The sequence below is a fragment of the Scyliorhinus canicula genome, chromosome 7, assembly GCF_902713615.1.
Source record: "Scyliorhinus canicula chromosome 7, sScyCan1.1, whole genome shotgun sequence".
Lineage (NCBI taxonomy): Eukaryota > Metazoa > Chordata > Chondrichthyes > Carcharhiniformes > Scyliorhinidae > Scyliorhinus > Scyliorhinus canicula.
The window spans coordinates 62,275,578-62,303,001 of NC_052152.1; the positions used below are offsets into that span (position 1 = coordinate 62,275,578).

At 46.3% G+C, this 27,424-nt stretch overlaps 1 protein-coding gene across 1 annotated transcript; it reads right to left on the reverse strand.

Annotated features, from left to right (window-relative positions):
* Positions 1–205: 205 nt before the first annotated feature.
* xk (X-linked Kx blood group (McLeod syndrome)) lies at positions 206–24,848 on the reverse strand. The gene is made up of 3 exons (XM_038802156.1): positions 24,452–24,848; positions 8,861–9,123; positions 206–4,061 (listed from the first exon to the last, which is right to left on the reverse strand). The coding sequence occupies exons 1-3, from the start codon at positions 24,694–24,696 to the stop codon at positions 3,268–3,270; spliced, it is 1,302 nt and encodes a 433-aa protein (XP_038658084.1). The 5' UTR covers positions 24,697–24,848; the 3' UTR covers positions 206–3,267.
* Between the last annotated feature and the right edge of the window lie 2,576 nt (positions 24,849–27,424).

Here is a 27,424-nt window from a genome sequence, read left to right on the forward strand (position 1 = left end):
TTTGGGGGGGATGTGATACATGCGTTGATACGGTCTTGGGGGTGTTATAGTTATTATGGGGTTATATTGTTGCTTTTCATTGTTTGTTGTCATATTTTCTGTTAAAAATTCCAATAAAAATTTTTTTTTTAAAAAAGTACCCAAATTATTTCTACATAAAATATACTCAAAGAACACATAAAATATACACAAAGAACACACAAAATTGCTGTTTTCAATACATTCATTTATTTTACATTACAGCTACAGTTGTCAAATATCTGTAAAATGAATCAACTTTCTTTAGTTCCATTTGAAACACATTGGCCGGAATTCTCTGGCCGTTCGATGGCAGCGGGATTCTCTGGTATCGCCGGCAGTGCATCCCCACCATCAGGTTTCCCAGCAGCATGGGATAGCTTCAATAGGAATTCCCATTGACAGTGGTGGGAGCAGAGATTCCCGCTGCCAGCGAATAGCACACCGCCTCCCACTGCCGAGAAACACTTGGCTGGGATGCCAGAGAATCCCACCCAATGTACCTTTTTAAAAATTTATATTAATATTTACAAACTTAATTCTGTATACATGTCTATTCTCTCCATTGCAAATATTTACAAAATTCTGCTTTTATCTTTGAAATAGTATATTTTCTCACTGTCTTTAAAGAATTTGTTCCTAAATGCATCTATCAACACCCAGTTAAGGTGCCTAAGTATGCACCCATTCCAGTACAGATTCTGGTCTTTAAACTTATAAATATTCGTTTCTGATATCTACAGCATTACTAGAATTAATGTGCAAAATGTCAAAACCTTCTTCCTTTGAAAATTGATTCATGTGATTTATTCTAAGTTGTTGGCACAATCCTAACCTCAAGTGAAAGGCTGCTTGTGTCAGCTTTTCCTTGTGGCAGAGGCAGGGTAGGATTCAAGTCATTTTACCCAGCTATCTGAGTTCTAAAATCCAGTTCAAGGGACCCTATCTAACAGGTCGGTTGAACCCAAGAAAATATCCTGTCAAGAGTTCAACTATCAGGTTATGGGCAGCACGGAGGCGCCGAGGTCCCAGGTTCGATCTCGGCCCTGGGTCACTATCCATGTGGAGTTTGCACATTCTCCTTGTATTTGCATGGGTTTCGCCCCCAAATCCCAAAGATGTGCAGGGCAGGTGGTCCCTTAATTGTCCCTTAATTGGAAAAATGAATTGGGTACTCTAAAAAAAAATTTTAACGATCAGGTTATTAGGTTTTCACACTGTCGGTGTTCCTGACGTCTATGTTAGTCGTTTTGCACTTAGCATTTTCTCACAAAGCAGATAAATTTGTTATGATATCAAACAGTTTACCACAGAAATCCCAAGTTGAGTGAAGAATCTTAAGCTTTGATACGATTAATTATTTTTTGTAAAATGTCCCAAAGAAATATACATAGGGTCTGATTTTCTGCCCTCCGCTTGTTTTCCGGTGGTAGAGCCAACTTACCATTGACGCCAACGGGACTTTCCGGTCCTGCTGATGTCTACGGCATTTTGTGTGGCTGGAAAATCCCACCCATTCACAAGTCAATTCATTGCATTTTTTTGCCCTACTGACCAGCATATACTGGGAAATCATTTGATACTTTTTAGACATTGCTTGAATTGGCTTTTAAGAACTTTGTCACCTTTAGCACTTACATCTTATAATGAGGCTTTCACATTTTACTGAGTATGCTAAACAGGTTTTAGCACAATATGAGATTCAAAAACTCCACTTCTACTTTGCTATCAAGGAACAATATAACAATGACTGACTTCGTCAAGAAAGTACACAAATTAATTTATCTTTAATGGTAAATATCTATTGACTGTTTATTACATCTAAATCTACAGTGAACAATTCAGCAAGTTTCCTATTTCCTATTCATTCATTTATGACAACTTTAGTGTGTGATTCGTGAACATAGTGTTAACATTTGAAAAGGCAATTCAGTCCATTAAGCATTTCTCTTTCAATCGACTGTAAACCCTGCATTGTCATGGATTTTCCCCAAACAAATTCTGTGATGAGGATAACAATTAAGCCTACCGCCACCCATGAAGGTCATTGATAGGGGCAAGACTAGGCGAGGAGTTGGTTCTTTGACGCTCAGTCAGCACCTGATGTAGTATTGGCACTAGAACAAGGAAACACGAGGCCTATCTGAGGCCTAAGTTTTACAAATCGTACATTCCTTTTCTGTGGCCATGATTCACTGCTTTATTCCTGGGAATGTGCATTGCATAGATGAAAATCAGATCGGGCTTAGCTTTCACATTGTAAAGTCTGCTGACTCTCACAGGCTCACAAGTCAACCTGCCTGTGGAACCACACCCCAGAAAGAGAATCAATTCCTTCAGAAAAGGGGAGTTGGGAAAATTAAAATGAGAGAAATACAAATCAGTTTAAAAATCTATGCAGCAGAATAGACCAACCCCTAATGAAAATAAAGCCTGCATTCCACAATAAACCTTGATTAAATTGATGATGTTGAGACCTAAGCGTAGTTAAACAAATGGAATTTAACTGAAGTCACATGTAGGCCAGACCAGGTAAGGATGGCAGATTTCCTTCCCTGAAGGGCAATTGATGGGTTTTCACAACAATGGTTTTGTTAAGACTTTTAATTCCAGATATTTATTGAATTCAAATTTCATGATCTGCTGTGATGGGATTCGAATCCAGGCCTCCAGAGCATCACACTGGGTGTCTGAATTACAAGTCCAGTAGCAATACCATCATGCCACTGTCTCTCTGCGTGGAGAGAAGTGATTTTTTTCTACTCTGCCGTTCATCTCCAGTTCTACTTCAGTTATGCACATTCAATGATCAAAACAAGAAAAAGCTAATGAGCTAACAGTAGCAACTGGAAGTGGTACTTTATTTAGGATTGGTAATACAGTAGCTTTCACCTATTGGGGGTGCATATTCTCAAACTAAGCCTACATTAATGATTAATTTCCATTCGTTAATGCTAATTAAGTTTTAAAAATTCACATAAATTACACCTATAATTTCTTACTATGTCTTTCGGGCAGGTGAGGCTTCATGTTGGAAACCTGCGCCCATTAAGGCTACTGTCTAATCTCACTGAAATTAAGAGGAGATGGAACCTTAATCATTGCAACACAACTACCTTTCATTGGAATCATAAACTGCCGAGTTCATCTGAAGACAAGCTTATAACTTATAGTGAGAACTGTATCGAATCAAAATGTGTGCCTACAAAAAAAACTTTGTGCCTTGAGAATTGCACTTTGAAGGTTCCCCTAATTTTGCGATTTAGTGGTAGGTTCAGTCCCTTGTTCATGGTCATTGGCATTGCTTGATTCCAGGACAGCCTTTTCTGTGGGTTCAGAAGATTTGCGACAGTAGCATATAAAACAAACAAAACGGATGCAAGCTAATAATCCTTCAGAAATACTGGAGGAGAAAAGCTTTTTACATGGGTGGCAGAACTGGTAAAACACAAGCATAAAAAATATTGCAATACAATACCCTATTAACAACTGCATTACCAACAAAGGGGCACATACGTAAGTATAGGCATCGGTTTTGTAGATGTACCATAAGAGAATAAGAACAGCATTTTCAATGAATCTTAACATATAGTACACAGCTAGTCTGTACCAATTCTGGGATTTATTAATCAAATCAGGATCATTTAGCTTGAGTTGAACTGCTGACCAACAGAACATATTAACACCAGCATAAAGAAATGTGAGGCAACACAATACTATTGTTGTACCTACCCTGGTAAATGTTTTTTCTATGTTCTCAGGGAAAGGTGATTTACTGTTCCAGAATAATATCCACGGATAGAGAGAAAATATAAAAAAGTTCAAGAGAACCACAGGAAGGATCCATATCTGCAACACAGAGCTGAACAGGACTAAAACAACAACTCTGGTGGCAATCTCAAAGCCTCGCCATAGAAATATGCAGATGTAGGCCGCAGGCTTCACTTGCACTTCATATTCATCATACTTGATTTTGATTGCAAGGATATTGCACCGCAAGGCTCCATACACAATAGTAAGCAGAGAAATCACCATTAGAACTCCTGAAAATGAAACAGGATTTATAGTATCTTTTTGTAAGAATGCAGCGTTAAAACAAAACAAAACTTGTCATGAAAATCTGTGTTCGTATTAATACATTAAAGTATAGCCCAGTCACAAAATTTGCTAACCAAGTGAACAGCGGCATCCCCATTTCCCCAGTCCTTCCTTGTAAGTTATCATGGACAATTAGGAGAATGATTATGGAAATTCACCCTTAGGTATTTTTAGAAACTTGTGGCAACATGGATTGAAAACGGCTTAAATTTCACAAAACAGAAATGAATGGTGAACGGAGTTTTTTTGGACCAGTTGGATATGTAAATAGTGGAATCCTTCAGAGATCAAAATTGTTCTTCTCCATAATAATCCTGGGCCTGGGAGTACAACATTGTCAGGCAACACAAAATATGGAATGTGAGGAAGGCTGCGTGCGGCTTCAGAAAGACACAAGCCAGATGGATAACTAATAGATAGAGTACATAGATGTCAGCTAAACGTTAATGCAGAAAAATGACACATTATTGGGTGAAGAATAAAGTTAGGAAAGATGCACTAAATGGTAATACATAAATATAAAAAATTAACAGAAACACTTGGAGATCAGATACATCTTTAAGTAGCACAGTGGTTAGCACTGTTGCTGCACAGCGCCAGGGACCCAGGTTCGATTCCCGGCTTGGGTCACTGTCTGTGCGGAGGCTGCACGTTCGCCCCGTGTCTGAATGGGTTTCCTCCGGGTGCTCCAGTTTCCTCCCACGAGTCCCAAAGGCCGTGCTGTTATGTGAATTAGACTTTCTGAATTCGCCTTCAGTGTACCTGAACAGGCGCCGGAGTGTGGCGACTAGGGGATTTTCACAGTAACTTCATTGCAATGTTAATGTAAGACTCCTTGTGAAACTAATAAAGATTATTATTATGAAAGCTTGAAGGAAAAGGTGACTGAACCTGCAAAATTAGAGCATTCAGGATTCTGGGCCTATCACATAGGAGTGCACGAACACCGACCAATGGGGGAAAAGTGTGGGACCCTGGGAGCAGGGGCCTGGGCAGTGTGGACCCAGGAACCAGAGAGTGAAGACCTGTTTAGTGGCTCTGTGTCTGTGTATAGTTTACCTTTACTTGTTACCATTAAACCCTTGTACCCTGGGGAATTGGGGTAGGCCATTTAGGACAGAGGTGAGGAGACGTTCTTCACCTAAAGAGTGGTGAGCCTGTGGAATTCATTACCACAGGAAGTGGTTAGGCGAAGACGTTGAGTACATTCAAGAAGCGGCTAGATATGGCATTTGAGGCGAATGGAATCAAGGGTTATGGGGAGAAAGCAGGATTAGGCTATTGAGTTGGACAATCAGCTATGATCATGATGAATGGCGGAGCAGGCTCAAAGAGCCGAATGGCCTCCTCCTGCTCCTATTTTCTATGTTTCTATGTTCAGTTATACTGGAAATCTCAACGGTATTGCCTCATGCCACCAGATTGGCGGCGAGTGTAAACCGGATCTATCACAAGTTCTCATTAGTTCAGAATTTAAGGGGGAGGGAAGAAGCCTTCAAAACTAACAGAGAAATCAAACAGCATTGACAGCATCATAAAAGAGCGAGCTAAAAATGCCCAGGATTGAGAAGTTCGATCCATTTGACCAGGGGGCCGAAGACCGGAGCAGCGCATTGAGTGGCTCCACTACTATTTTTTTACAGCAAATAAAATCACGGGGGAGTATAAAAAAAAGTTATTCTATTATCGTTTGTGGGCCCCAGACCTATAACCTCATAAGGAATTTGACGTCCACTGAGGCTCCTGACACAAAATCGTTTGACCAATTGACAATGCTTGTGAAGGAGCACTTCAACCCCAGACTCTCAACCATACTACAGCCGGGCAAGTTTAATTCAACAGTCAGGGACCCAGGAGAGACAATCTCCACCTTCATTGCCAGACTTCGTCAGATGGCTGAACATTGTGAGTTTGGCACAGCGCTCAGCGATATGCAGTTTGGCCGCTCAGTATGCGATATTAACAACATAAATGTGCAAAAGGAGCTCCTGGCTGAAACAAAGATTTCCCTAGATAAGGCAATTGAAATAGCTCAGGCAAACAAACGCACCAAGAGGGGCGTGTCAGTTCTTCAAAGAATGCAAGAGGGTGAGATAAACCAGCTGAAGGGTGGTATAGCTGCAAGGCGTGCAGCCAGATGTTAGGCACAGAGGAAGTTCAGCCATAATCTCAGGAACAGGATCGTAGTCTGTAGTCAGGGAAAAAAATTGGTCAGCAGCCTAAAAGTCATGATCAATGCTATTGATGTGGGGGTGACCACCCCAAGAAGCATACCATTGAAGAGAGTTTATTTGCTTTCGGTGCAATAGGAAGGGTCCTCTCCATGTGCATTGCCTACCAGGTAGAGCGCATCAAATTTAAAAAAAAAACAAGTCATGACTCCAATGAACAAAATGGAGAGGGACTCCAATGAAGAACCTGAACTGTTCTTCCGTGTCAGCACGGTAGCACAAATGGCTAGCACTGTGGCTTCACAGCTCCAGGGTCCCAGGTTCGATTCCCCGCTAGGACACTGTCTGTGCGGAGTCTGCACGTTTCTCCCAGTGTCTGCGTGGGTTTCCTCCAGGTGCTCCGATTTCCTCCCACAGTCCAAAGACGCGCAGGTTAGGTGGATTGGCCATGCTAAATTGGCCTTAGTGTCCAAAAAAGGGGTTAGGAGGGTTATTGGGTTACGAGGAGGAAGTGGGAGCTTAAGTGGGTCGGTGCGGACTCGACGGGCCGAATGGCCTCCTTCTGCCGTGTATGTTCTACGTTCTATGTACAGATTAAACATGCTGAAAGTGTGTAAAACAGCCCCAATTGAGATAGTCCTCACAGTAAATGGAAGACAACTAAAGATGGAGGTGGACATCCGGGTCATGGTTGTGGGCAAACAAACGTTCAAATATTTCCGAGAAGGAGTTCAATCTTTGAACCTAAGTAGCACAACAGACAAGTTGGCGACATATACAGGGGAAACTTTTGAATATTTCGGGGACAATCACGACACCAGTGCCGTATCAGCAACAGGACGCCAGCTATATACATTCATTATCAAGGGACATTGCTCAAGTCTCATGGGATAAGATATGGCTCCACCAAATCAAGTTGAACTAATTGGAGATCGTCAAAATATCGGATAATGTCTTTCAGAGTGTCTTATGCAAATATATGCAAATATAAATCTGTATTCCAGGACTGGTTGGGTCAATTACGAAGAGTAAAGGCCAAGAATTACGTCAACCCAGATTCCATGCCGAAATTCTTCAGGGTGAGACCTGTCCCTTCCACCTCATGACAAAATATGGAAGCCAAACTTAAATGCCTGGAAGAACTGGGGATTATAAAACCCATGCACTCTTCTGAATAGGTGGTCCCCATTGTCCCTGTGTTAAAACTGGATCACTCAGCTAGAATATGTGGGGACTACAAACTACAATAAACAGGCAGCACAAGTAGACAAATACCCAATTCCACAAATTTAAGACCTTTATGTGAAGGTCTCACATACACCAAACTTGATCTCAGTCATGCCTATTTGCAGTTAGAACTGGATGAAGATTCTTGAAAGCCTGCAACAATTAACACGCATAAAGGTGCTCCCTTGATGGAGCCAGAAGAGAGAGAATCCAGGAGTACTGTGGAGGCGCCGCCGACGACCCAGGAGGGAGCTGGAGAAGGGAATGCCCCCCCACCCACGGACGCTACCAATGCTACCTGAGGTGGAAGAGTCAGTTGGGGGCATAAGGCAGTCTACGAGATGCAGAAAATCCCCTGAAGATTGACATTGATGATCTTTTATGGACTCTCTCCTTGTGTTTCTCGTTCCTTTTTATTGTACACATTGACTGTATATAACCTATTCTATAAATATGTTATTGAGGGGCTTAAGGGGGGGGGGGGGGGGGGGAGGGATGTGGCAGCATGACCCTTTATGGGCGAGCCCTCACGGTCCACTTAACTTGATCGGGGCCTATCGTGCAAGTGAACCCCGACCAATGGGAAAAGGATGCAGGACCTTGGCAGCAGAGGCTGGGCAGTGAGAACCTGGGAACCAGAAAGTGAAGACCTGTTTAGTGACTCGGTGCCTGTATCCAGTTTATTTATTTGTTATCAACAAACCTTTGTTCCGTTATACTGGAAGTATCTACAGCATTGCCTCAAGCCACCACATAGAGGCGTCAAATGCAAAAGCAAATATTCATTTAAATTATTGATTGGACGACTGTTTGAATATACTTAGCCCACACATCCTGCAGCATAATCAGCACTTAGTGGGAAAGCGGCAGGCGTGGGTTCGGAACCTTCAGGAAAGTTCAAATTATGGTCATTGGCAATTAGGAACAAAATTACAGACTCAATCCAGACTTTCAAACAGGCTAGTCTTACTGGTACTGCATTCATTTTGCATCTGTTGCAGTCATTTTGCAAAAATTACTCCTTTTTTGTTGTAAGGAGCTTATTCCAGTCACACAAATAATAAAAGATGAACTGTATTAGTTCTATTGAACACATTAGTGATGTTGCTATCCCTGACGACCAAAATAATTATTTGACAATGTTTCTAATGTTATAATAAAAATTAAAAGAAAAATGTAGCAGAAGGTTCAACAGATGCAATGCTGATGCCTGAATATTATGGTGACCTAATAATAGACCTTCATCCAATTAGTATGGATTAATTCAAGCCCAGATCCCAAAGATGTTCCATTGGGTTAAGAAACTTTAGATCAACGTGTAATTCCAGTGTGATAAAAATACGTACCTCTACCTGGTGTTACAAACTGTTGCTTTACACTAACATAGAGCTGGAGGGTAAGTTGTGGTGCAGAGCCTATGAAAGCCTGGATCACGGAAGTCCTGTTAAAAGCAGCTCTGTGCGTGAACATTTTGCCTTCTGCTTGGCCCACTTCCTTCTCAATTTCTTCACAATAACCATTTTGTCGCACCTGCTTCTTTCTGGTGATGCTGACGTAAGGTTCTTCAACTCTCCCAACATTTAGGTAAATGCACAATGCTTCAAGACACCTAAAGATATTAAACAGAAAGGAGCACAAAAGAGGTATTGTGAAGTTTTGTTAAATTAGTGCATCATGTTCTAATCAGAATAAACTAAAATTACTCAGCAGATCAGGTAGGACCTGCGGAGACTGAGTTAACGGGCGGGATTTTCGAGATAACCTAAACAGATGAATGGTTTCTGATTGAAGGTCATCACACCTGCATGCTGCCAGACCGCTGAGTATTCCAGAACTTTTGTTTTATTTTCAGATTTCCAGAATCTGCAGTATTTTGTTTTGGTATTTCTGTTCTAATTAATTCTGTGGCTGGCAGGAAGTAGCCAGTACAAATCTCAGCTGTTAAATAACCACTGTGATACTGAGTTCTGATATTGAAGGTTTTTCTTTGCTGACTAAATGGTTCTTTATAATAGACAGGTGCCTCCAGTAGACTGTCACAAGCCTTTTTATTCCTGCCATACTGCTGGAGATGCAGTAGTTTTACAAGCATTTACCAGTGACATGCCTTATCCATTTTCCATTTTGTGCATGCTGCCCCTGAAGGCTGCCCCAAGTGCTCCATAAGACACATTTTTAGCTGACAAATAGGGAACAACGTGACCACTGACTCATGAACATGACAGGTGCCTCCGTGCACTTTCCTGTTACATTAAAATTGTTTTTTTTAACCATTTTACTCTACTGCGCTTAGTTGATGTCTGTATCATAGACTCCCCACAGTGCAGAAAGAGGCCACTCGGCCCATCGAGTCTGCACCAAACCTCTAAAAGAGCCCCACACTCTCCTCATAACCCAGTAACCCCACCTAACCTTTTGGATACGAAGGGCAATATAGCATGGCCAATCAACCTAACCGGCACATCTTTGGACTGTGGGAGGAAACCGGAGAACCGGGAGAACACCCACGCAGACAATGGGAGAACGTGCAAACTCCACACAGACACCCAAGGCCGGAATTGAACTCAGGTCCCTGGCGCTGTGAGGCAGCAATGCTAACTGCTCTGCCACCACCTATAATAATAATAATCGCTTATTGTCACAAGTAGGCTTCAACAATGTTACTGTGAAAAGCCCCTAGTCGCCACATTCTGGCGCCTGTTCGGGGAGGCCGGTACAGGAATTGAACCCGTGCTGCTGCCTTGTTCTGCATTATAAGTCAGCTATTTAGCCCACTGTGCTAAACCAGCTCCAAGAAAAAGCGATTTTAACTTTTTAAATTAAGTCATGTGTGTGAATGTCGCATTGTGGAAACTATAGGGCTAGTTCTATAATTTGATGGTTTGAGGATAAATCTACACGGTTATGGCACCAATTCACTGGCCACGCTTTCTGCAGGTGAAGCTCCCTAATGGAAATATAGGATCAATAAATCACATCCCATTTATAGATATTCGTTCAGGTCATTCAATCTTGGATTATGAAGAGCCTTAAGAAAATTTGAAACTAGAAACATTATTAGAAATTAACTTGGGTATGCATTTGTTGTTTATTAGTAAATCTTCATGCCGTTTCTCATATGAAGCCCAATGACTACATTTCCCATTAGACATTATTTTAATTTGCTATTATTCAATCTGCAACTTTACAACAGCATTAATATAAATTGTTTGATTGATTTTGAATGAAGAATGACTCTACTATTGGGGCCTGATTTTTGTGCCAGATCGTTTGGATCTCACCCACTTTTCAGGTATCAGACCTGAGGGGGTTGGTGACCATGGACTTCCATGTGTTGATCCATGGTTATACTTGGCAAGGTACTGCACTGGTTTGTCTTTGTCTTGTGCAGGTTCTAGCTGACCGGGGTCTCTCCCACTCTTACTGCCTGCCATAGATGTATTGGAAGGATTTAGAAGTTGTTACTCAACCAGTTTGGGCACATTATGAATGCATCATCCTTGTCCATCAAGTCCTGCAATGGGGCTCGAATACGGAGCATACGGCCCAAAGGCAGGGACATTACCGACTACCCTTATATAACTTAGATCTAGTTCTCATGAATTAATTTAAAATGTCCCAACAGTTATAAATATTTTAGTTGCTCCATCATGAATTCTTTCAATAATTTCAGTATATGGTCACAATTTTCAGAATAAAATGTGAGTGCTCCTCTGTATTCACTCATGGAATGTGGTCATCACTAGCAAGGCCAGTCTTTTTTGCCCATCTTTAATTGCCTTTGAACTGAATGGCTGGCAAAGCCATTTTAGAGGGCAGTCCAAGAGTCACCTATACTACAGTAAGTCTGGAATCTTGGCCAGGTAAGAATGGCAGATTGCCTTCACTAAAGGGAATGAGTGAATCAGATGGGTTTTTATAACAGGTGATGATAGCTGCATGACATGGGGTGGCATGGAAGCTTTGCTGCCTCAAAGCGCCAGGGACCCAGGTTCGATTCCGTGCTTGGGTGACCTTCTGTTTGCATTTTGCACATTTTCCCCATGTCTGTGTGGTTTTCCTCCAGATTCCTGGGCTCCCTCCCACAGTCCAGAAATGTGCAGGTTGTGGTGAATGTGATTCACACTATATATAGTTGCCAATATCACTCCATGTATATATGTTCGTTATCTACCCATCTAACCATTGTAAGTGCAGTTGCACTATCCGACCACCAGGGGGAGTCTCTCTGGGAGTACGCGAGAGTTTGTACTGGGCTCCTCCCTTGGCTCCGCCCAGGACTCCTCCCCCTGGGACCGATGTATAAAGATCAGTGCCTTAGAGCCAGCCTGCCATTTCATCTGAAGTTCAACGACGAATAGGCTGGCTCTATTGTAAGTGTATTAAAGCCTCTGTTCAGATCCAACTACACGTGTTCGCTGAATTGATGGTTCCATCAATTTAATACACTTAAGAAGCTGCCGAAGTAAAGCATGAATCCGCTCTAAAACCAGGACGTCTAGAACTCGATCCGCAGGATGCAGAGGCGAAAGAAATCTTCTCCCACTGGCTGAAATGTTTTAAGGCCTACCTGGTCGAAATCAGCACCGCTGAAACTACGGAGGAACAAAAGCTCAGCCTACTGCATGCGAGGGTAAGCCGCAGAATTTCTACACAACTAAATCCAGCCGGTTCCTACACCGCAGCACTGGCGATTTCGGACAAAATGTATATTAGGCCCATGAACGAGGTCTTTGCCCGCCATGTGCTCACGACTCGCCGACAACGGTCTACTGAAACTTTAGCTGAATTTGCACGCGAGTTGACCAATCTCTCAAATGACTGCAATTACCAGGCCGTAACCGCGGCCGAACATAGGGAGCTTGCTGTGCGGGATGATTTTGTAGCGGGCCTTCAATCTAGCTGTGTATGCCAGAGACTATTAGAAAATGGGGCCCAGGGCTTAGAGACTACCGTAGAGGCTGCTATCACAATGGAAATTTCCTTCCGCAGCCACAACTTGTTTCCCGCGGACCCGCTAACCCCGCATGGGCCCCCAACCTGAGGACCCCCCAAGCCTGTGCCGCAAGGCACCCCAGCTATCGCGCTGCCACAGCCAGTCGCCCTACTGTCCCACTCAACTACTCAAGCTATCCAGCTGCTCCAACTAATTACTCAGCTCCCCCAGCCAGCTACTCAGCTCGCCAAACCAGTTATTCAACTACTCCAGCCTGCCACTATTTAGCTCCCCAAACCAATTATTCAACTGCTCCAGCCTGCCGCTTCTGTGGACAAAGCCAGCACCCGCGGCAGCATTGCTCAGCCCAATCCGCGACCTGCAGCAGCTGTGGGAAGAAAGGCAACTATGCTAGAGTGTGCCTCGGCAGAAGGGCCCCAGCCCTCAACACCCCAACAGTCCAAAAACATCGCCCCCAGCACCAGCAGGCCCGCGGGGCCCGAAACGCTGCGGCCTATGCTCAGGCTCTGCCCCTTCCCGCCGCGTGCGATCCATGGGGGCCGCCATCTTGGCAAACCTCCACCATGCGGCCGGCCACGTGCGATTCATGGGGGCCGCCATCTTGGACGCCATCTTCATCACCACCCCCACGTGCGATCCACGGGCCCTAGCTGCATCCCCAGACTCAAACAGCTCATCGGAGGAGTACGACATCCCCGGGCAGTCACCACATGGCCCGCAACACAGCGCAATGTTCCTGCATCAAGCTGGTCAGAACGCAGCGGCATCTACTCGACAGGACGCCCGATCGGAAGAATTCGAATCCCCACCACGCGGCCCACAACTCAACGCAGTCACCTTCGACCAATCTCGCCCCAAGCATCTGAGAAATTCGATGATGGAGGTCTAGATCAACGGGTACAACACGTCATGCCTCTTTGACTCCGGGAGCACAGAGAGCTTCATACACCCAGAGCTGGCAAGACGCTGTTCCCTCCCTATTTATCCCGTCAACCAAACTATCGCCCTCGCTTCGGGCTCCCATTCCATCCAAATCCAAGGCCGCACTACAGCAACGCTAACGATTCGAGGCGCTAGCTATTCCAAATGTAAACTGTATGTCTTGCCCGACTCTGCGCGCCACTCCTCTTAGGCTTGGATTTCCAATGTAACCTCAAGAGTCTCACCCTCAGCTTCGGCGGGCCCCTGTCCCCACTCACTATCTGCAGCCTCGCCACGCTGCGCATCGCCCCCCCTCCTCTCTTCGCCAACCTCACCCCGGATTGCAAACCGGTAGCCACCCGCAGCAGGCGGTATAGCCTGCAGGATAGGGTATTTATCAGAACGGAGGTCCAAAGGCTGCTCAGTGAGGGATCATAGAGGCCTTGGAGGTAACAGTCACTGGAGAGCTCAGGTGGTCGTCGTCAAGACCGGGGTAAAATTCCGCATGGCCGTCGATTATAGCCAGACCATCAATCGCTTTACGCTCCTAGACGCGTATCCCCTCCCCAGAATTGCAGACATGGTAAACCAGATCGCCCAACATCGGGTATTTTCCACGGTGGATCTGAAGTCTGCATACCACCAGCTCCCAATCCGCCCGGAGGACCGCCACTACACAGCGTTCGAGGCTGATGGCCGCCTCTTCCATTCCCTCCGGGTTCCATTCGGCGTCACTAACGGGGTTTCGGTGTTCCAACGAGCAATGGACCGAATGGTAGACCAGTATGGGCTGCAGGCCACGTTTCCGTATCTGGATAATGTTACCATCTGCGGCCATGACCAGCAGGACCACGATGCCAACATCCACCGTTTTCTCCAGACGGCCCAAAAATTAAACCTTACATATAACAAGGAGAAATGCGTGTTCCGCACAAACAGACTAGCCATCCTCGGCTACGTCGTGGAGAACGGAGTCCTGGGCCCAGACCCGGACCGCATGCGCCCCCTCTTAGAACTCCCCCTCCCCCATGGCCCCAAGGCCCTCAAACGGTGCTTGGGGCTCTTTTCGTACTACGCCCAGTGGGTCCCCCAATACGCGGACAAAGCCCGCCCACTCTTCAAGGCCACACTATTTCCCCTGTCTGCTGAGGCGCGTCAGTCCTTCAGCTGCATCAAGGAGGACATCGCCAAACCAGCCATGCGGGCGGTGGATGAATCCACTCCTTTTCAGGTTGAGAGCGACGCCTCAGAGGTAGCGCTAGCAGCCATTTTAAACCAAGCAGGGCGGCCCGTTGCATTTTTCTCCCGTACCCTATCCGCTTCAGAACTCCGACACTCCTCAGTCGAGAAGGAAGCACAAGCCATCGTGGAGGCTATCCGACACTGGAGGCACTACCTCGCAGGTAGGAAGTTCACCCTCATTACCGACCAACGGTTGGTCGCCTTCATGTTCGACAACTCGCAAAGGGGCAAAATAAAAAATGACAAAATTCTTCGATGGAGGGTTGAACTCTCCACCTACAATTACGATATTAAATATCGACCGGGGAAGCTCAACGAGCCCTCAGATGCCCTATCCTGCGGGACATGCGCCAGCACGTAAATCAGCCGCCTAAAAGCCACATCCACGATGACCTCTGCCACCCAGGGGTCACCCGGCTCGCCCACTACATCAGAGCCCGAAACCTGCCTTTCTCCAAAGAGGAGGTAAAAGCGGTCACCAGGGACTGCCCGATCTGTGCGGAGTGCAAACCGCACTTCTATAGACCAGACAGGGCCCACCTGGTCAAGGCTTCTAGGCCCTTTGAACGCCTTGCGATCGATTTCAAAGGGCCACTCCCCTCCACTAACAAAAACATTTACTTCCTTAACATTATTGACGAGTTCTCCTGATTCCCCTTCGCCATCCCATGCCCCGATATGACCTCTCACACAGTCATTAGGGCCCTGCATAGTGTCTTCACCCTGTTCGGTTTCCCCAACTACGTGCACAGCGACCGAGGTGCGTCCTTTATGAGTGACGAGCTGCGTCAGTACCTGCTCGACAAGGGCATCGCCTCGAGCAGGACTACCAGATACAACCCCAGGGGGAACGGACAGGTGGAGAGGGAGAACGCGACGGTCTGGAAGACCGTCCTACTGACCCTCAGATCCAGGAAGCTCCAAGTTTCTCAATGGCAGGAAGTCCTCCCTGACGCGCTCCACACAATTAGATCCCTCCTGTGTACAGCTACCAACCAAACCCCCCGCGAGAGGCTCTTCATTTTTTCCAGGGGCACTACCACAGGGGTCTTACTTCCGGCATGGCTAAGGACGCCAGGCCCGGTTCTCCTAAGGAAGCACGTCAGGGCGCACAAGACCGACCCCATTGTTGAAAAGGTGCACCTGCTTCATTCCAACCCACAGTACGCATTTGTTGAGTTCCCGGACGGTCGCCAGGACACAGTATCTCTCCGGGACCTGTCACCCGCTGGATCCAGCCCCCTATCTACCCCCACCGAGGAACTCCTTTCCCTGTTCCCTATGCGGCCGCCACCTTGCGCCCCCGATTCTGCGAGCTCACCTCACCAGTACCGAGCGCCAGCACCAGCCCGCCCCCCGCGCCCCCAGTCTCCATTCGACCAAGAGGTGTATGAGGCTCGGACAAGACTCACCCCGGAGCCGGCAACCATACCCCAGACCTCGACGCCGGCCCAGCCACCGCAAGAGGCTGCAACCCCGGTGCTCCGCAGATCAAAACGGACAATTCGTCCACCGGACAGATTGACTCTTTGAGCAATCGCCCCCACCGGACTTGATTTTTTAAACAGGGGGTGAATGTGGTGAATGTGATTCACACTATATATAGTTGCCAAAATCACTCCATGTATATATGTTCATTATCTACCCATTGTAAGTGCAGTTGCACTATCCGACCACCAGGGGGAGTTGCTCTGGGAGTACACGAGAGTTTGTACTGGGCTCCTCTCTTGGCTCCGCCCAGGACTCCTCTCCCTGGGACCGATGTATAAAGATCAGTGCCTTAGAGCCAGCCTGCCATTTCATCTGAAGTTCAGCGACGAATAGGCTGGCTCTATTGTAAGTGTATTAAAGCCTCTGTTCAGATCCAACTACACGTGTTCACTGAATTGATGGTTCCATCACAGGTCAGGTGGATTGGCCATGCTAAATTTCCCTTTAGTGTCCAAAGCTGCGCAGGTTAGGTGGGATTAAGGGGACAGGCCGAGTGAGTGGGCCTATGTAGGGTGCTCTTTCACAGTGTCCGAGCAGACTCGATGGGCCGAATCTGTACTGTAGGGATTCTCTGATATGAGTCTAATGTAATGCTCCATAATTATTAATTGAATTAAAATTCCACCAGCTGCTGTGGTGGGATTTGAGCCTTTGCCTTGAACTACTCATCCAGTGACATAACCACTTTACCACCATCTCCTTAATTGGAATGTGATAAAGAAAATTGGGGAGGGCCGATGCCTTTGTTCAGAATGGGATAAGGAAGAGCCTCTATCCAGAATAATTAGACCATCAAGAACACCACGGATGGGATTCTCCCATTCGCCGGCAGAATGTCCACGCCATCGGAAATGCAGTCGCGTTTCATGACGGTGTGAACAGGCCGCTGGGAGTACCGATTCTGTCCCCTACAGGGGGCCAGCATGGCGCTGGAGCGGTTCACGCCGTTCCAGCCTCCCATCCCGGCATGAACTGTGCGCCGCGGGATCCGCGCATGCGCAGTGGCACTGGCGTCAACGAGGACATGCACAGTGGCGTGAACCCGCACATGCGCTGTGGCCTTCCTCAACGCATTGTAGAACCCCTCCATCCTTCTGCTCAATTCAAATTTGACCTTTTCAAGCATCAAGAATTCCAGTAGGTCCCCCTGCCACGCCAGGGCACAGGGTGGAGAGGTTGATCTCCACCCTAACAGGATCCGCCTTTGGGCGATCAACGAGGCAAAGGCTCCAACATCTGCCTCCGCACCCGTTTCCAAACCCGGCTGGTCTGAACCTTGAATATGGCCTCTCGAAGGCCTGGGTCCAGTTTCACGTGCACCATTTTAGAGATTACCCTAAACACCGGCTTCCAGTAATCCTCCAGATTTGGACAGGACCAAAACATATGAACGTGGTTTGCGTGCCCACCCCCCCCCCCCCCACCCCCACCCCGCAATGTTCACATACATCTTCTACCCCCTCAAAAACCAGGCTCATCCTCGCCCTTGTAAGGTGTGTTCTATACAGCACCTTCAGCTGTATCAGCCCCAACCTTCCACACGAGGTGAGGGGGTTCACCCTCCGGAGCACCTCATACCAGAACCCCTCCTTCATACCCTCTCCCAACTCTTCCTCCCACTTTGCCTTGATCCCTTCTAGCGGCGGCTTCTCCTCTAAAATAGCCCCGTAAACCATCAATACTACCCCCTTCTCACTGCCCCTGTCGTCAGCACCTCCTCTAGCAATGTGGAAGCCGGCTCCACTGGGAAGCTCTGTATCTCCTTTCTGGCGAAGTCTCGAACCGGCGTGTATCTAAATATTTCTCCCTGCTCCAGCCCATACTTCTCTCCCAGCTCCTTCAATTCCGCAAAACAACCCCCAAAAAACAAATCTTTTAGTGTCCTATCATCTCCTCCCATCTCCGAAAATTTCCATCCCACTTCCCTGGCTCAAATCTATGGTTCCCCCGAATCGGCATTTCCCTTGACGTTGCCCCCAACCCGAACTGCTGTCGAAGCTGCCTCTGAATTCTCAACGAAGCTATTATTACCGGACTCCCTGAGTGTTTCTCCAGGGCTGTCGGGAGCGGCGCTGTCGCTCGCACCTTCAATCCCAACCCCCTTCCCAAACTCTCCTCCATTCTGACTCATTGGGAGTTAACCCCTCTGACCCAGCTCCACATTCGCCGCCCAGTAATAATACATCAGGTTCGGAAGACGCAAACCCCCTGCCTGCCTTCCTCTCTGTAGTAGCACCTTTTTAATTCTGGCCACCTTCCCTCCCCATATGAACAAGGTAATCATCCCTTCAATCTCTCTAAAAAATACCTTTGGCAGGAAAATCAGCAGGCATTGAAACAATCAAAACAAGTTATTTGAGAAGGTCTGAAGGCCAAACCTTGAGCAAACAAGGCGCTTGGGACAACCGTATAATTGAGCAATAAGATGATAGATGTAAGTCAATGACTGGACTGATAAAACTTGGCTTTTGAATCAAAGTTAGGGCTATAAAAAGAGACTTCAGAGAGAGTTTAGGGGAGTAGAGAATATAACATTCCCAGACCAGAACCCAACAGTGGCTAGGATACTGGACCAAAACCCCAATATTTTAGTTTATTTTGTAAGACTGTGAGGAAAGAATTATTCGCTCCAGGAGTGATTGCATGAAAAAATAGGGCTTGGGTGTTTTTAAAACAAAATGTTGTTATGAATACAATATTATACTCTTTAATTTCACACCCAAAATGAACAGCCCTTAACAGCCCTTACCCCTGAATGCTACTACTCAATTTCCTATTAAACAATAGGAAGAAAAATGTGCAGCTCTCAATCCAGTTTAAAATCAGCAGGGCATAGAGTAATACTTGCTTTACAGAACAGATTTGAGCCCCGGTTAGAGCCCCTGCACACTCTGGTTGAATACCTCCAAATTGCTGCTTCAACTGGGTTGTTCAAGCTTCTTCCTTTGTCTTCAGACGAGACTGCTCTGCTTTAAAATATTATTCCAATTTTTTTAACTATCCTACTGGGAGGGAAACCTGCCTTTGCTTGTGGTCTAAAAAGACAAGAGTTGTCAGGTCAGACTTCAACTCTTCTCTCCAAAAGCTTTTTCAAAATGTCTCTCTCCCTTAGCTCCACCCAGCACCGACATAATCTCCCCAAGCTGACAAAACAAATGAACCTTTCATGGACTGAAAGCACATTAACTCTCCAGGGACTGCCTCCAGACAAATCATAGTCCATTAGTCCAGACTGAAAAACATATTTCTCTATCATAGATTTAATAGAAATCTATAGATTTCATAGAATTTACAGTGCAGAAGGAGGCCATTCGGCCCATCGAGTCTGCACCGGCTCTTTGGAAACAGCACCCTACCCAAGGTCAACACCTTCACCCTATCCCCATAACCCAGTAACCCCACCCAACACTAAGGACAATATTGGACACTAAGGGCAATTTATCATGGCCAATCCACCTAACCTGCACACCTTTGTGAATGTGGGAGGAAACCGGAGCACCCGGAGGAAACCCACGCACACACGGAGAGGATGTGCAGACTCCGCACAGACAGTGACCCAAGCCGGAATCGAACCTGGGACCCTGGAGTTGTGAAGCGATTGTGCTATCCACAATGCTACCGTGCTTTCACTTCTGGCTGCTAAAAACTCCCGGGACCTGCAAAACAGAATCCTTTAAAAAAAACAGGACCACTGCAGTCAATCACACTCCAACCCCAGGATTTTACCCCTTAAATTGCCCAATACATTTATAATTAATTTTTCCAAAAATCCTCCATTCATCACAAGAAACACTCAGAGGATGAGCCATGGATTCAATTGTTGCTGCAACTTCTATCTATGGTATAAACAAGGAAAAAAAACACTAAATTACAGCTCAGATACTGTAATAAAATTTAACTACTGTTACCAATGCAGATTAATGACAAAACATTGGCTCAGGTTCATCAAAATAACCCATGATTACACAATTCTTTCACAAACATTTTTGAATTCACTAGCCACATACTTCATCATTAATTGCTTGTTCAGTCCTTATTGTCAGTGCTTTCCAATAGAAACATTCCCCCTTTTGCCACTAGAAAGTCACCTTATGGTTGATACATTGGAGTTAACCTGAAATTCCAATCTGCGAGCACGCACTCACGATTGATGATGGTGAGGTCTTGTTCCCAAAAGACTGGGGGCGGGACTCTTTGGCTTCCAAGCCCTCAGTCTTTTGGGAAGGTGGCGCGTTGTTTTCTGGCGACGGGTTCTCTGCTCCTGCTGCCATCAATTGGAATTCCCATTGAAGCCACCCCATGCCACCAGGAAACCCGCAGGTGGGAGTGTGCTACTGGTGAGCTCAAAGAATGCCATAGCCAGTGAACGGCCGGAGAATTCCGGCCTGAATTACTGCATCTTCCTTATCCTGCACTGCTCTTGACCTTTCAATGTTTTTCTTTGTTGGCAAATAAATGCTTCAAGTGATACTTGAATTTAGATGAGAATTTTAATTGTAGGCCTCCCCCTGCATTTCTCTTGAATGAAGAGTGCAGGAGGGTGTGCCAGGAGCAACACCAGGCATATCTAAAAATGAGGTGCCAACCTGGTGAATTTACAACACAGGACTACTTGATTGTCAAATAGCATAAGCAGCAAGTGATAGAGCTACGACGTCCCACAACAAATGCATCAGATCTAAGCTCTGCAGTCCTGCCACATCCAGCCACGAAAGGTAGTGGACAATTAAACAACTCACTTGAGAAGGAGGCTGCACAAATATCCCATCCTCAATTATGGAGGAGCCCAGCACATTAGTGCAAAAGACAAGGCTGATGCATTTGCAACAATTTTCAGCCAGAAGTGCCGAATGGATGATCCATCTCGGCCTCCTCCGGAGGTCCCCAGCATCACAGATGTCAGTCTTGAGCCAATTTGATTTACTCCACATGATATCAAGAAGCAGCTGAAGGCACTGGATACTGCAAAGGCTATGGGACCTGACAATATTCCAGCAATAGTACTGAAGACTTGTGCTGCAGAACTGGCTGCACCCCTAGCCAAGCTGTTCCACTACAGCTACAACACTGGCATCTACCTGGCAATGTGGAAAATTTCTCAGGTGTGTCCTGTACACAAGAAACTGGCCAAATCCAATCCAGCCAATTACTGCCCCATCAGTCTACTCTCGATCAGAAATAAAGTGATGGAAAGGGTCGACAATGCAAACAAGTGGCACTTGCTTCGAAATAACCTGCTAACGGACGCTCAGTTTGGGTTCCTCCAGGGCCATTCAGCTCCTGACCTCATTACAGCCTTGATTCAAACATGGACAAAAGAGCCGAATGCCAGAGTGAAGTGAGGGAGACTGCCCTTGACATCAAGGCAGCATTTGACCGAGTATGGCATCAAGGAGCCCGAGCAAAAGTGGAGTCAATGAGAATCAGGGGGAAAACTCTCCACTGGTTGGAGTCATACTTGGCACAAAGGAAGGTGGTTGAGGTGGTTGGAGGTCAATCATCTCAGCTCCAGGACATGACTGCAGGAATTTCTCAGGGTAGTGTCCTAGGCCGAACCATCTCCAGCTGCTTCATCCATGATCTCCCTTTGATCATAAGGTCAGAAGTGGGAATGTTTACTAATGATTTCACTATGTTCAGTGCCACTGGCAACTCTTCAGTCACTGAAGCAGTCCACTTGCAAATGCAGCAAGGCATGGACAAAATTCAGGTTTGGGCTGACAAGTGGCAAGTTACATTCATGCCATACAATTGCCAGGCATTGACCATCTTCAGCAAGTGAATCCAACCATCTTCCCTTGACATTTAATGGCATTACCATCGCTGAATCCACCCCCCCCCCCCCCCAACCACCTCCGCTATCAACATCCATTGACCAGAAACTCAACTGGACTAGCCATATAAATAATGTGGCTACAAAGTAAGATAAGAAGCTCAGAATTCTCTGGTGAGTAACTCGCCTCCTGACTCCGCAAAGCCTGTCCACCATCTACAAGGCACAAGTCAGGAGTGTAATGGAATACTCCCCCCTTGCCTGGATGAGTGCAGCTCCAACAACACTCAAGAAGCTTGGCACCTCCCAGAACAAAGCAGCCCGCTTGATTGGCACCCCTTCCACAAACAATCATGCCCTCCACCACCGACACACAGTGGCAGCATGTGTATCACCTACAAGATGCACTATAGGAACTTACCAAGGCTCCTTAGGCAGCACCTTCCAAACCCATGACCACCACCATCTAGAAGTTCAAGGGCAGCAGTTACATGGAAACATCACCACCCAAGAAGTTCCCCTCCAAGTCACGTACCATCCTGACTTGGAAATATGTCGCCCTTCCTTCACTTCCTTCACTGCCTCTGGGTCAAAATCCTGGAACTCCCTCCCTAACAGCACAGTGGGTGTACGTATACCACATGGACTGCAGTGGTTCAAGATGGCAGCTCACCACCAACTTTTCAAGGGAAATTAAGAATGGGCAATGAATACTGGCCTTGCCAGCGAAACCCACATCCATTGAATGAATACAAAATAATGGAGGGCATATTGGTTCCAAAAGGAGAATTCGCAACAAAGTGTGATTTGAAATGCATTATGGGAAGTAGTCCAGATTATACAATAGTTAATATATTATTGGATATTGCAATCGAATTAATTTGTCTGCGGTATGATTAGTTATGCCACGCCACCGAATAGCTCAATTAGCGAATGATCCTTTGAAATACATTATTTAGCCGAGAGAAAAGGGTTCGACATGGCCAGCAACTCATCAGTGTTTTCTCGATATGGTTAAACACAACTCGCACCATCTCCTCGGCATCATCGGCAGCCACGATGTATTGCTGCCGTGAAAGTTTAATCAGGAGCATCAATATCCATTCCAGCACAGGCAGCTCAGTGAGATAGGAAACAAGAGACGGAGAGGAGCTGGAGGATTAGACACGCCAGGATAAACATGCAGTGATGGCTGCCCGCGCAACACAGCCCAGCACAGCGCAGCTTAACACTGCCAGATCCCGCACCAAATGTTGCTCCATCAGAAATATTTCAAGGATGGCTACATGAAATATCACGATTTTGCAGTGCTGCTTAATTTCGGCGCGTCGCCCACCCCACATCTTGCGCAGCCCTTTCTGGCAATGCCTATTGTTTAATAATAACATGTTTGTTTTTTTAATAAGCAGACTTTCCTTGAGATATTGTTTGGATCACGTTTAGCTATTAATTCCTGCCAAGGGCCTTGCTGTTTGGATTCCATTGTGGCTGGTGATTCCTGGAAAGCTGTGTGTGTGGTGGCTGGGGGGGGGGGGGGGGGGGGGTGAGCAAAGCTGTGTATCTCCCGCAGTATGCAACAGCTTCTCAATTCCAGGGCCACGCTGGGCGATTGATTGCATAGGGAAAGATCGGTTTCCTGTGCCGAGTTTCAGAGTGGCGATGAATAGATGACTTTCGAACCTGATCACTGTGCAGACTGTAGCACATCGTGTACAAGATGTTCTGGTTACAGTTTCCGGCTAACCGGCTCGGATTGCAGTGATGGAGGGTGGACAGTGTTTCACCAACGGTGATTTTACTGTTCAAATACTTTAGCCCCGCAGGTGATTTTCTTCCTAAAATGGTTTAATGCGAACTTCAATGCGCAGGAATGAGCCCACGCCCAGACTCTCGCCTGCAAATCACGATAATGTTGGTGCAGAGTTGATGAATGGTCCTCCAAGCTTCTCAGCCTCACTGAAATGTCCAGTGTGCGCACGTATCTGTGTACAATACTCACCCCGCCTTGTATCCCACAAGGCAGCTATTCTGAGTTCACCAAGTGCTTGACATACATTCTGTTATGTACAGGAACAGGACAAAGACGATCCCCCCTCCTTTTTACAAACATTTCCTCTATTATAAACAGACCTTCCATCCGCCTGTGGTGTTTACATTATCTGCCCTGCTCTTGAAATCCATGATGTTATCTGACAGAATCAGAAACAATTGGAAATGAGAGTGCTGAGCTGTTAGCTGAGCGCAGTCTCAATAAAATAGCTCTGGATTCCGACCTATCAACACAATAGCCTTTATTTCTTTCCCATTCTGAAGATAAAATCAAATTCGTAACACTGTGGGTTAAAGCGGTGTGGAGATCACAACAACCGATTCTGTTTTAACCTGAACCCATCTTCCCACTCCCTGTTCACCACTGAGACACCCTAGGCACCGAGAAGGCTTGTTCCCGGGCAAATACACCCCAGTCACAGGCATTTCCCCCGGGAGGTTCCTCATCCAGCTCCCAGGCACATCACGGAATCCGACCAGCAGTAACCGGGAAGCCTGCCCTACCTGACGAATGGTCCCAGCTGTAAGAGGTGAAGGAACAGCACCAGGGGTCTATCCCTGCTCACATCCCGGTGGACGAAGGTGAGAGTGAACTGCACCAGGATCGATGGCACCAGCACGAAGACCAGGGTGAGCCCCTGCCAGATCCTGTCCCCAGCAGAGCTGTAAGTGCTGCTCAGGTACAGGGCTGCGACCAGCTCGGCGGCGAACAGGAAAACAGACACCAAGATACCGCCCGGCGGTCTCATCCTCAACACCTTTCACTGCGAAAAGGAAGGGAAGGAGATGCTTCAACAGCGGCGAAAAGAGCTGAGAGCATCCATTGCCTCTGCTGTTGTTTTGCCGCTGAACTGCAGCAGAGGAGGTGGTTCAAAGCCACGTTGAGTAATATTCCACTAGGGGGGGTTTTAGAGACCTTGCTATAGAGGTGCCATCGTCTCAGACTGAACCAAATCCAGACTCATTCATTATTGACAGGGACTGCACCATCTGGAAGCTAGCGGTTCATATTTTACCACAATCAATTATTTGATTAAAAAGTGGCAATAGCGAAGGCCAGAGGAATAGCATGTGTAAAACACTGAGACATTTCAACAGGAAAAGAGTGAGTGAGTCTTGGCTCTCCAGAGAGTGACAATGGGGAGTCAGTGGGAGATAATAAGGAAATGGCTGATGAAATGTTTAGCTTCTGTCTTCACTTTTGAGGATATAAGAAACCTTCCAGTAATAGCTGGAAGGGAGAGAGGAGCTTGGTGAAATTACAATCACTGGGGAGTGGTGCTGTTGTGAAGAAGACACGTGGGGTGGATTCTCCGCTTCGCGACGCAGTGAATCGGGCATTGGCCGAAAATCGAGTTTGGTACCAGGCACTAAGCCAAGCTCCTGCTATTCGATGGTGGTGTGAATGTGCTCCACGTCCGCATTGGTGTCGTTGTGCAAAACCTGCATTTGCATTGATGATGATATAATTACTGGGTTTGGCCCAGTATTCTACCGGCCTCTGCGATGCTCCACCACCACCAGGTGGAAGTGGTACCAGCGCGGTTCACTTGTGGTATTTAACAAAGGGGACCTGGCACTGTGGCTGCCGAGAGAGAGAGGAGTTAATAATAATAATAACCTTTTATTGTCAAAAGTATGAAGTTACTGTGAAAAGCCCCTCATCGCCACATTCCGGCGCCTGTCCGGGTAAGCTGGCACGGGAATTGCACCCGCACTGCTGGCCTTGTTCTGCATCACAAACCAGCTGTCTAGCCCAGTGTTCTTCAAACTTTTTTCCGGGGACCCATTTTTACCAACTGGCCAACCATTGGGACCCAACCCGGCCGACCTTTGCAACCCATGCCGGCCGACCTTCACGACCCATGCCAGCTGACCTTCGCGACCCACCATTTTCTCTTACCGTTAATGCGAGAGGTGAGCCTGCTTGGTCCTCACGATCTCACTCCAATCAGGTTCGCAGGAAGAGAGGGCTATGCGCATATCGGGTGAAGGATTCAGCCAGTTCCTTTGTGGCGTCTTCATCTTTATGAGGACGGAAAATCCAACCTCGCACATGTAGGTCATTGTGATGGGCAAGAGCAACAAAATGCTTGTTTTACTCAGCTCCGGATACTCCTCAGAGATGCTACTCCAGACTACTGACAGCCTCATTCACTTGTGCCGTGTTTTTAATATGCTGTCAAAGCTGAGACGCCTAAGTTCAATTTCTTCATTTGGAGTCAGCTGCAAGTTAAGAACTGATTCTGGGGTCTCAAACTCAAAGGGATTTTTCACCCATCTCTTCTCTCTCAAAATTTGAAACTTCTCCTCTGGAAAGCGACCAAAATTGTTGATCAGCACAGCCAGATGCAACTGAATGAGGCTTGCCAATCCATTTACAGTTTCCTTACTAATGCTATTTTCTTCGATGTCTCGCAGCAGTGTGGGAAACATGTAGTAGTTTTGGTTTGCACTCGCAATTGCCAAACTTTCAAGATCTTTTGGAAAGCTTCGATTTCTTCAGAGTGCCGAAAGCAATCATCATACTTCCCTTGCAATTTGAGGTTCAGTTCGTTTAGAATTGAAAAGATGTCTGCAAGGTAAGACATTGTTAGCCTCCAAGTTTCATCAGCAAACAAATCAGCCAGAGGGGACAATTTCTCGAGGAGGAAAGCGTACATTTCGTACCTCAGTTCGTAAATTCTGAGTAGCACCCGACCCTTTGATAGCCAACGTACTTCTGTAAGGAACAATAAATGTGTGTGCTCAGTCCCCATATCGGACAGAGTGTCAAAAAATCTGATATTGAGTGGTCTGTGTTTAATGAAATTCACAACTTTCACTATTCCTTTCAATGCCACTTCAAGATTGGATGGAATTCCTTTCGATGTCAGTGCCTCACGATGAATAAAACAATGATTCCAAACAATGTCCTGACCAGCTGCCTCCTTATCCTGACTATAACTCCACTGTTTTTCCCAGTCATGTTGGCTGCTCCAACACTTGTGATCCCTCTGCAATTACCCCAGTCGAGCCCACACTTTCCAACCACAAAACTATTCAAAACTTCAAACATTTCTGTGCCAGTCATTTGGGTTGCTAAAGTCAGGTAGCACAGCAAATCTTCAACTAATTCATTGTGCCAAACATACCTAAAGTAAACTAGCAAGGTTGCACAATCTGAAATGTCTGTACTTTCATCCAATTGTATTGAGAACGCCTGCGCTGATTTTAAATGAGAAATAAGCTGGACTTCCAAATTCTCAGCAATGTCAGAAATTCGGCGAGTCAGTGTGCTATACTAAGTGGGATGCATTTCACTTTTTCAACGGACCTCTCATCTATGACCGTACAAACTATATCCAAGCATGTGGATGAAGGTAAAGCAGTGGATGTAGTGTACATGGATTTTAGTAAGGCATTTGATAAGGTTCCCCATTGTAGGCTTGTGCAGAAAGTAAGGAGGCATGGGATAGTGGGAAATTTGGCCAGTTG

Coding starts and splice junctions, on each gene's coding strand:
- xk (XM_038802156.1), bottom strand. CDS start 24,696: ATGAGACCGCCGGGCGGTATCTTGGTGTCTGTTTTCCTGTTCGCCGCC. Junction 9,124..24,451: donor CAGCTGGGACCATTCGTCAG/GTAGGGCAGGCT, acceptor TAATATCTTTAG/GTGTCTTGAAGCATTGTGCA. Junction 4,062..8,860: donor GTTTGTAACACCAGGTAGAG/GTACGTATTTTT, acceptor TTTCATTTTCAG/GAGTTCTAATGGTGATTTCT.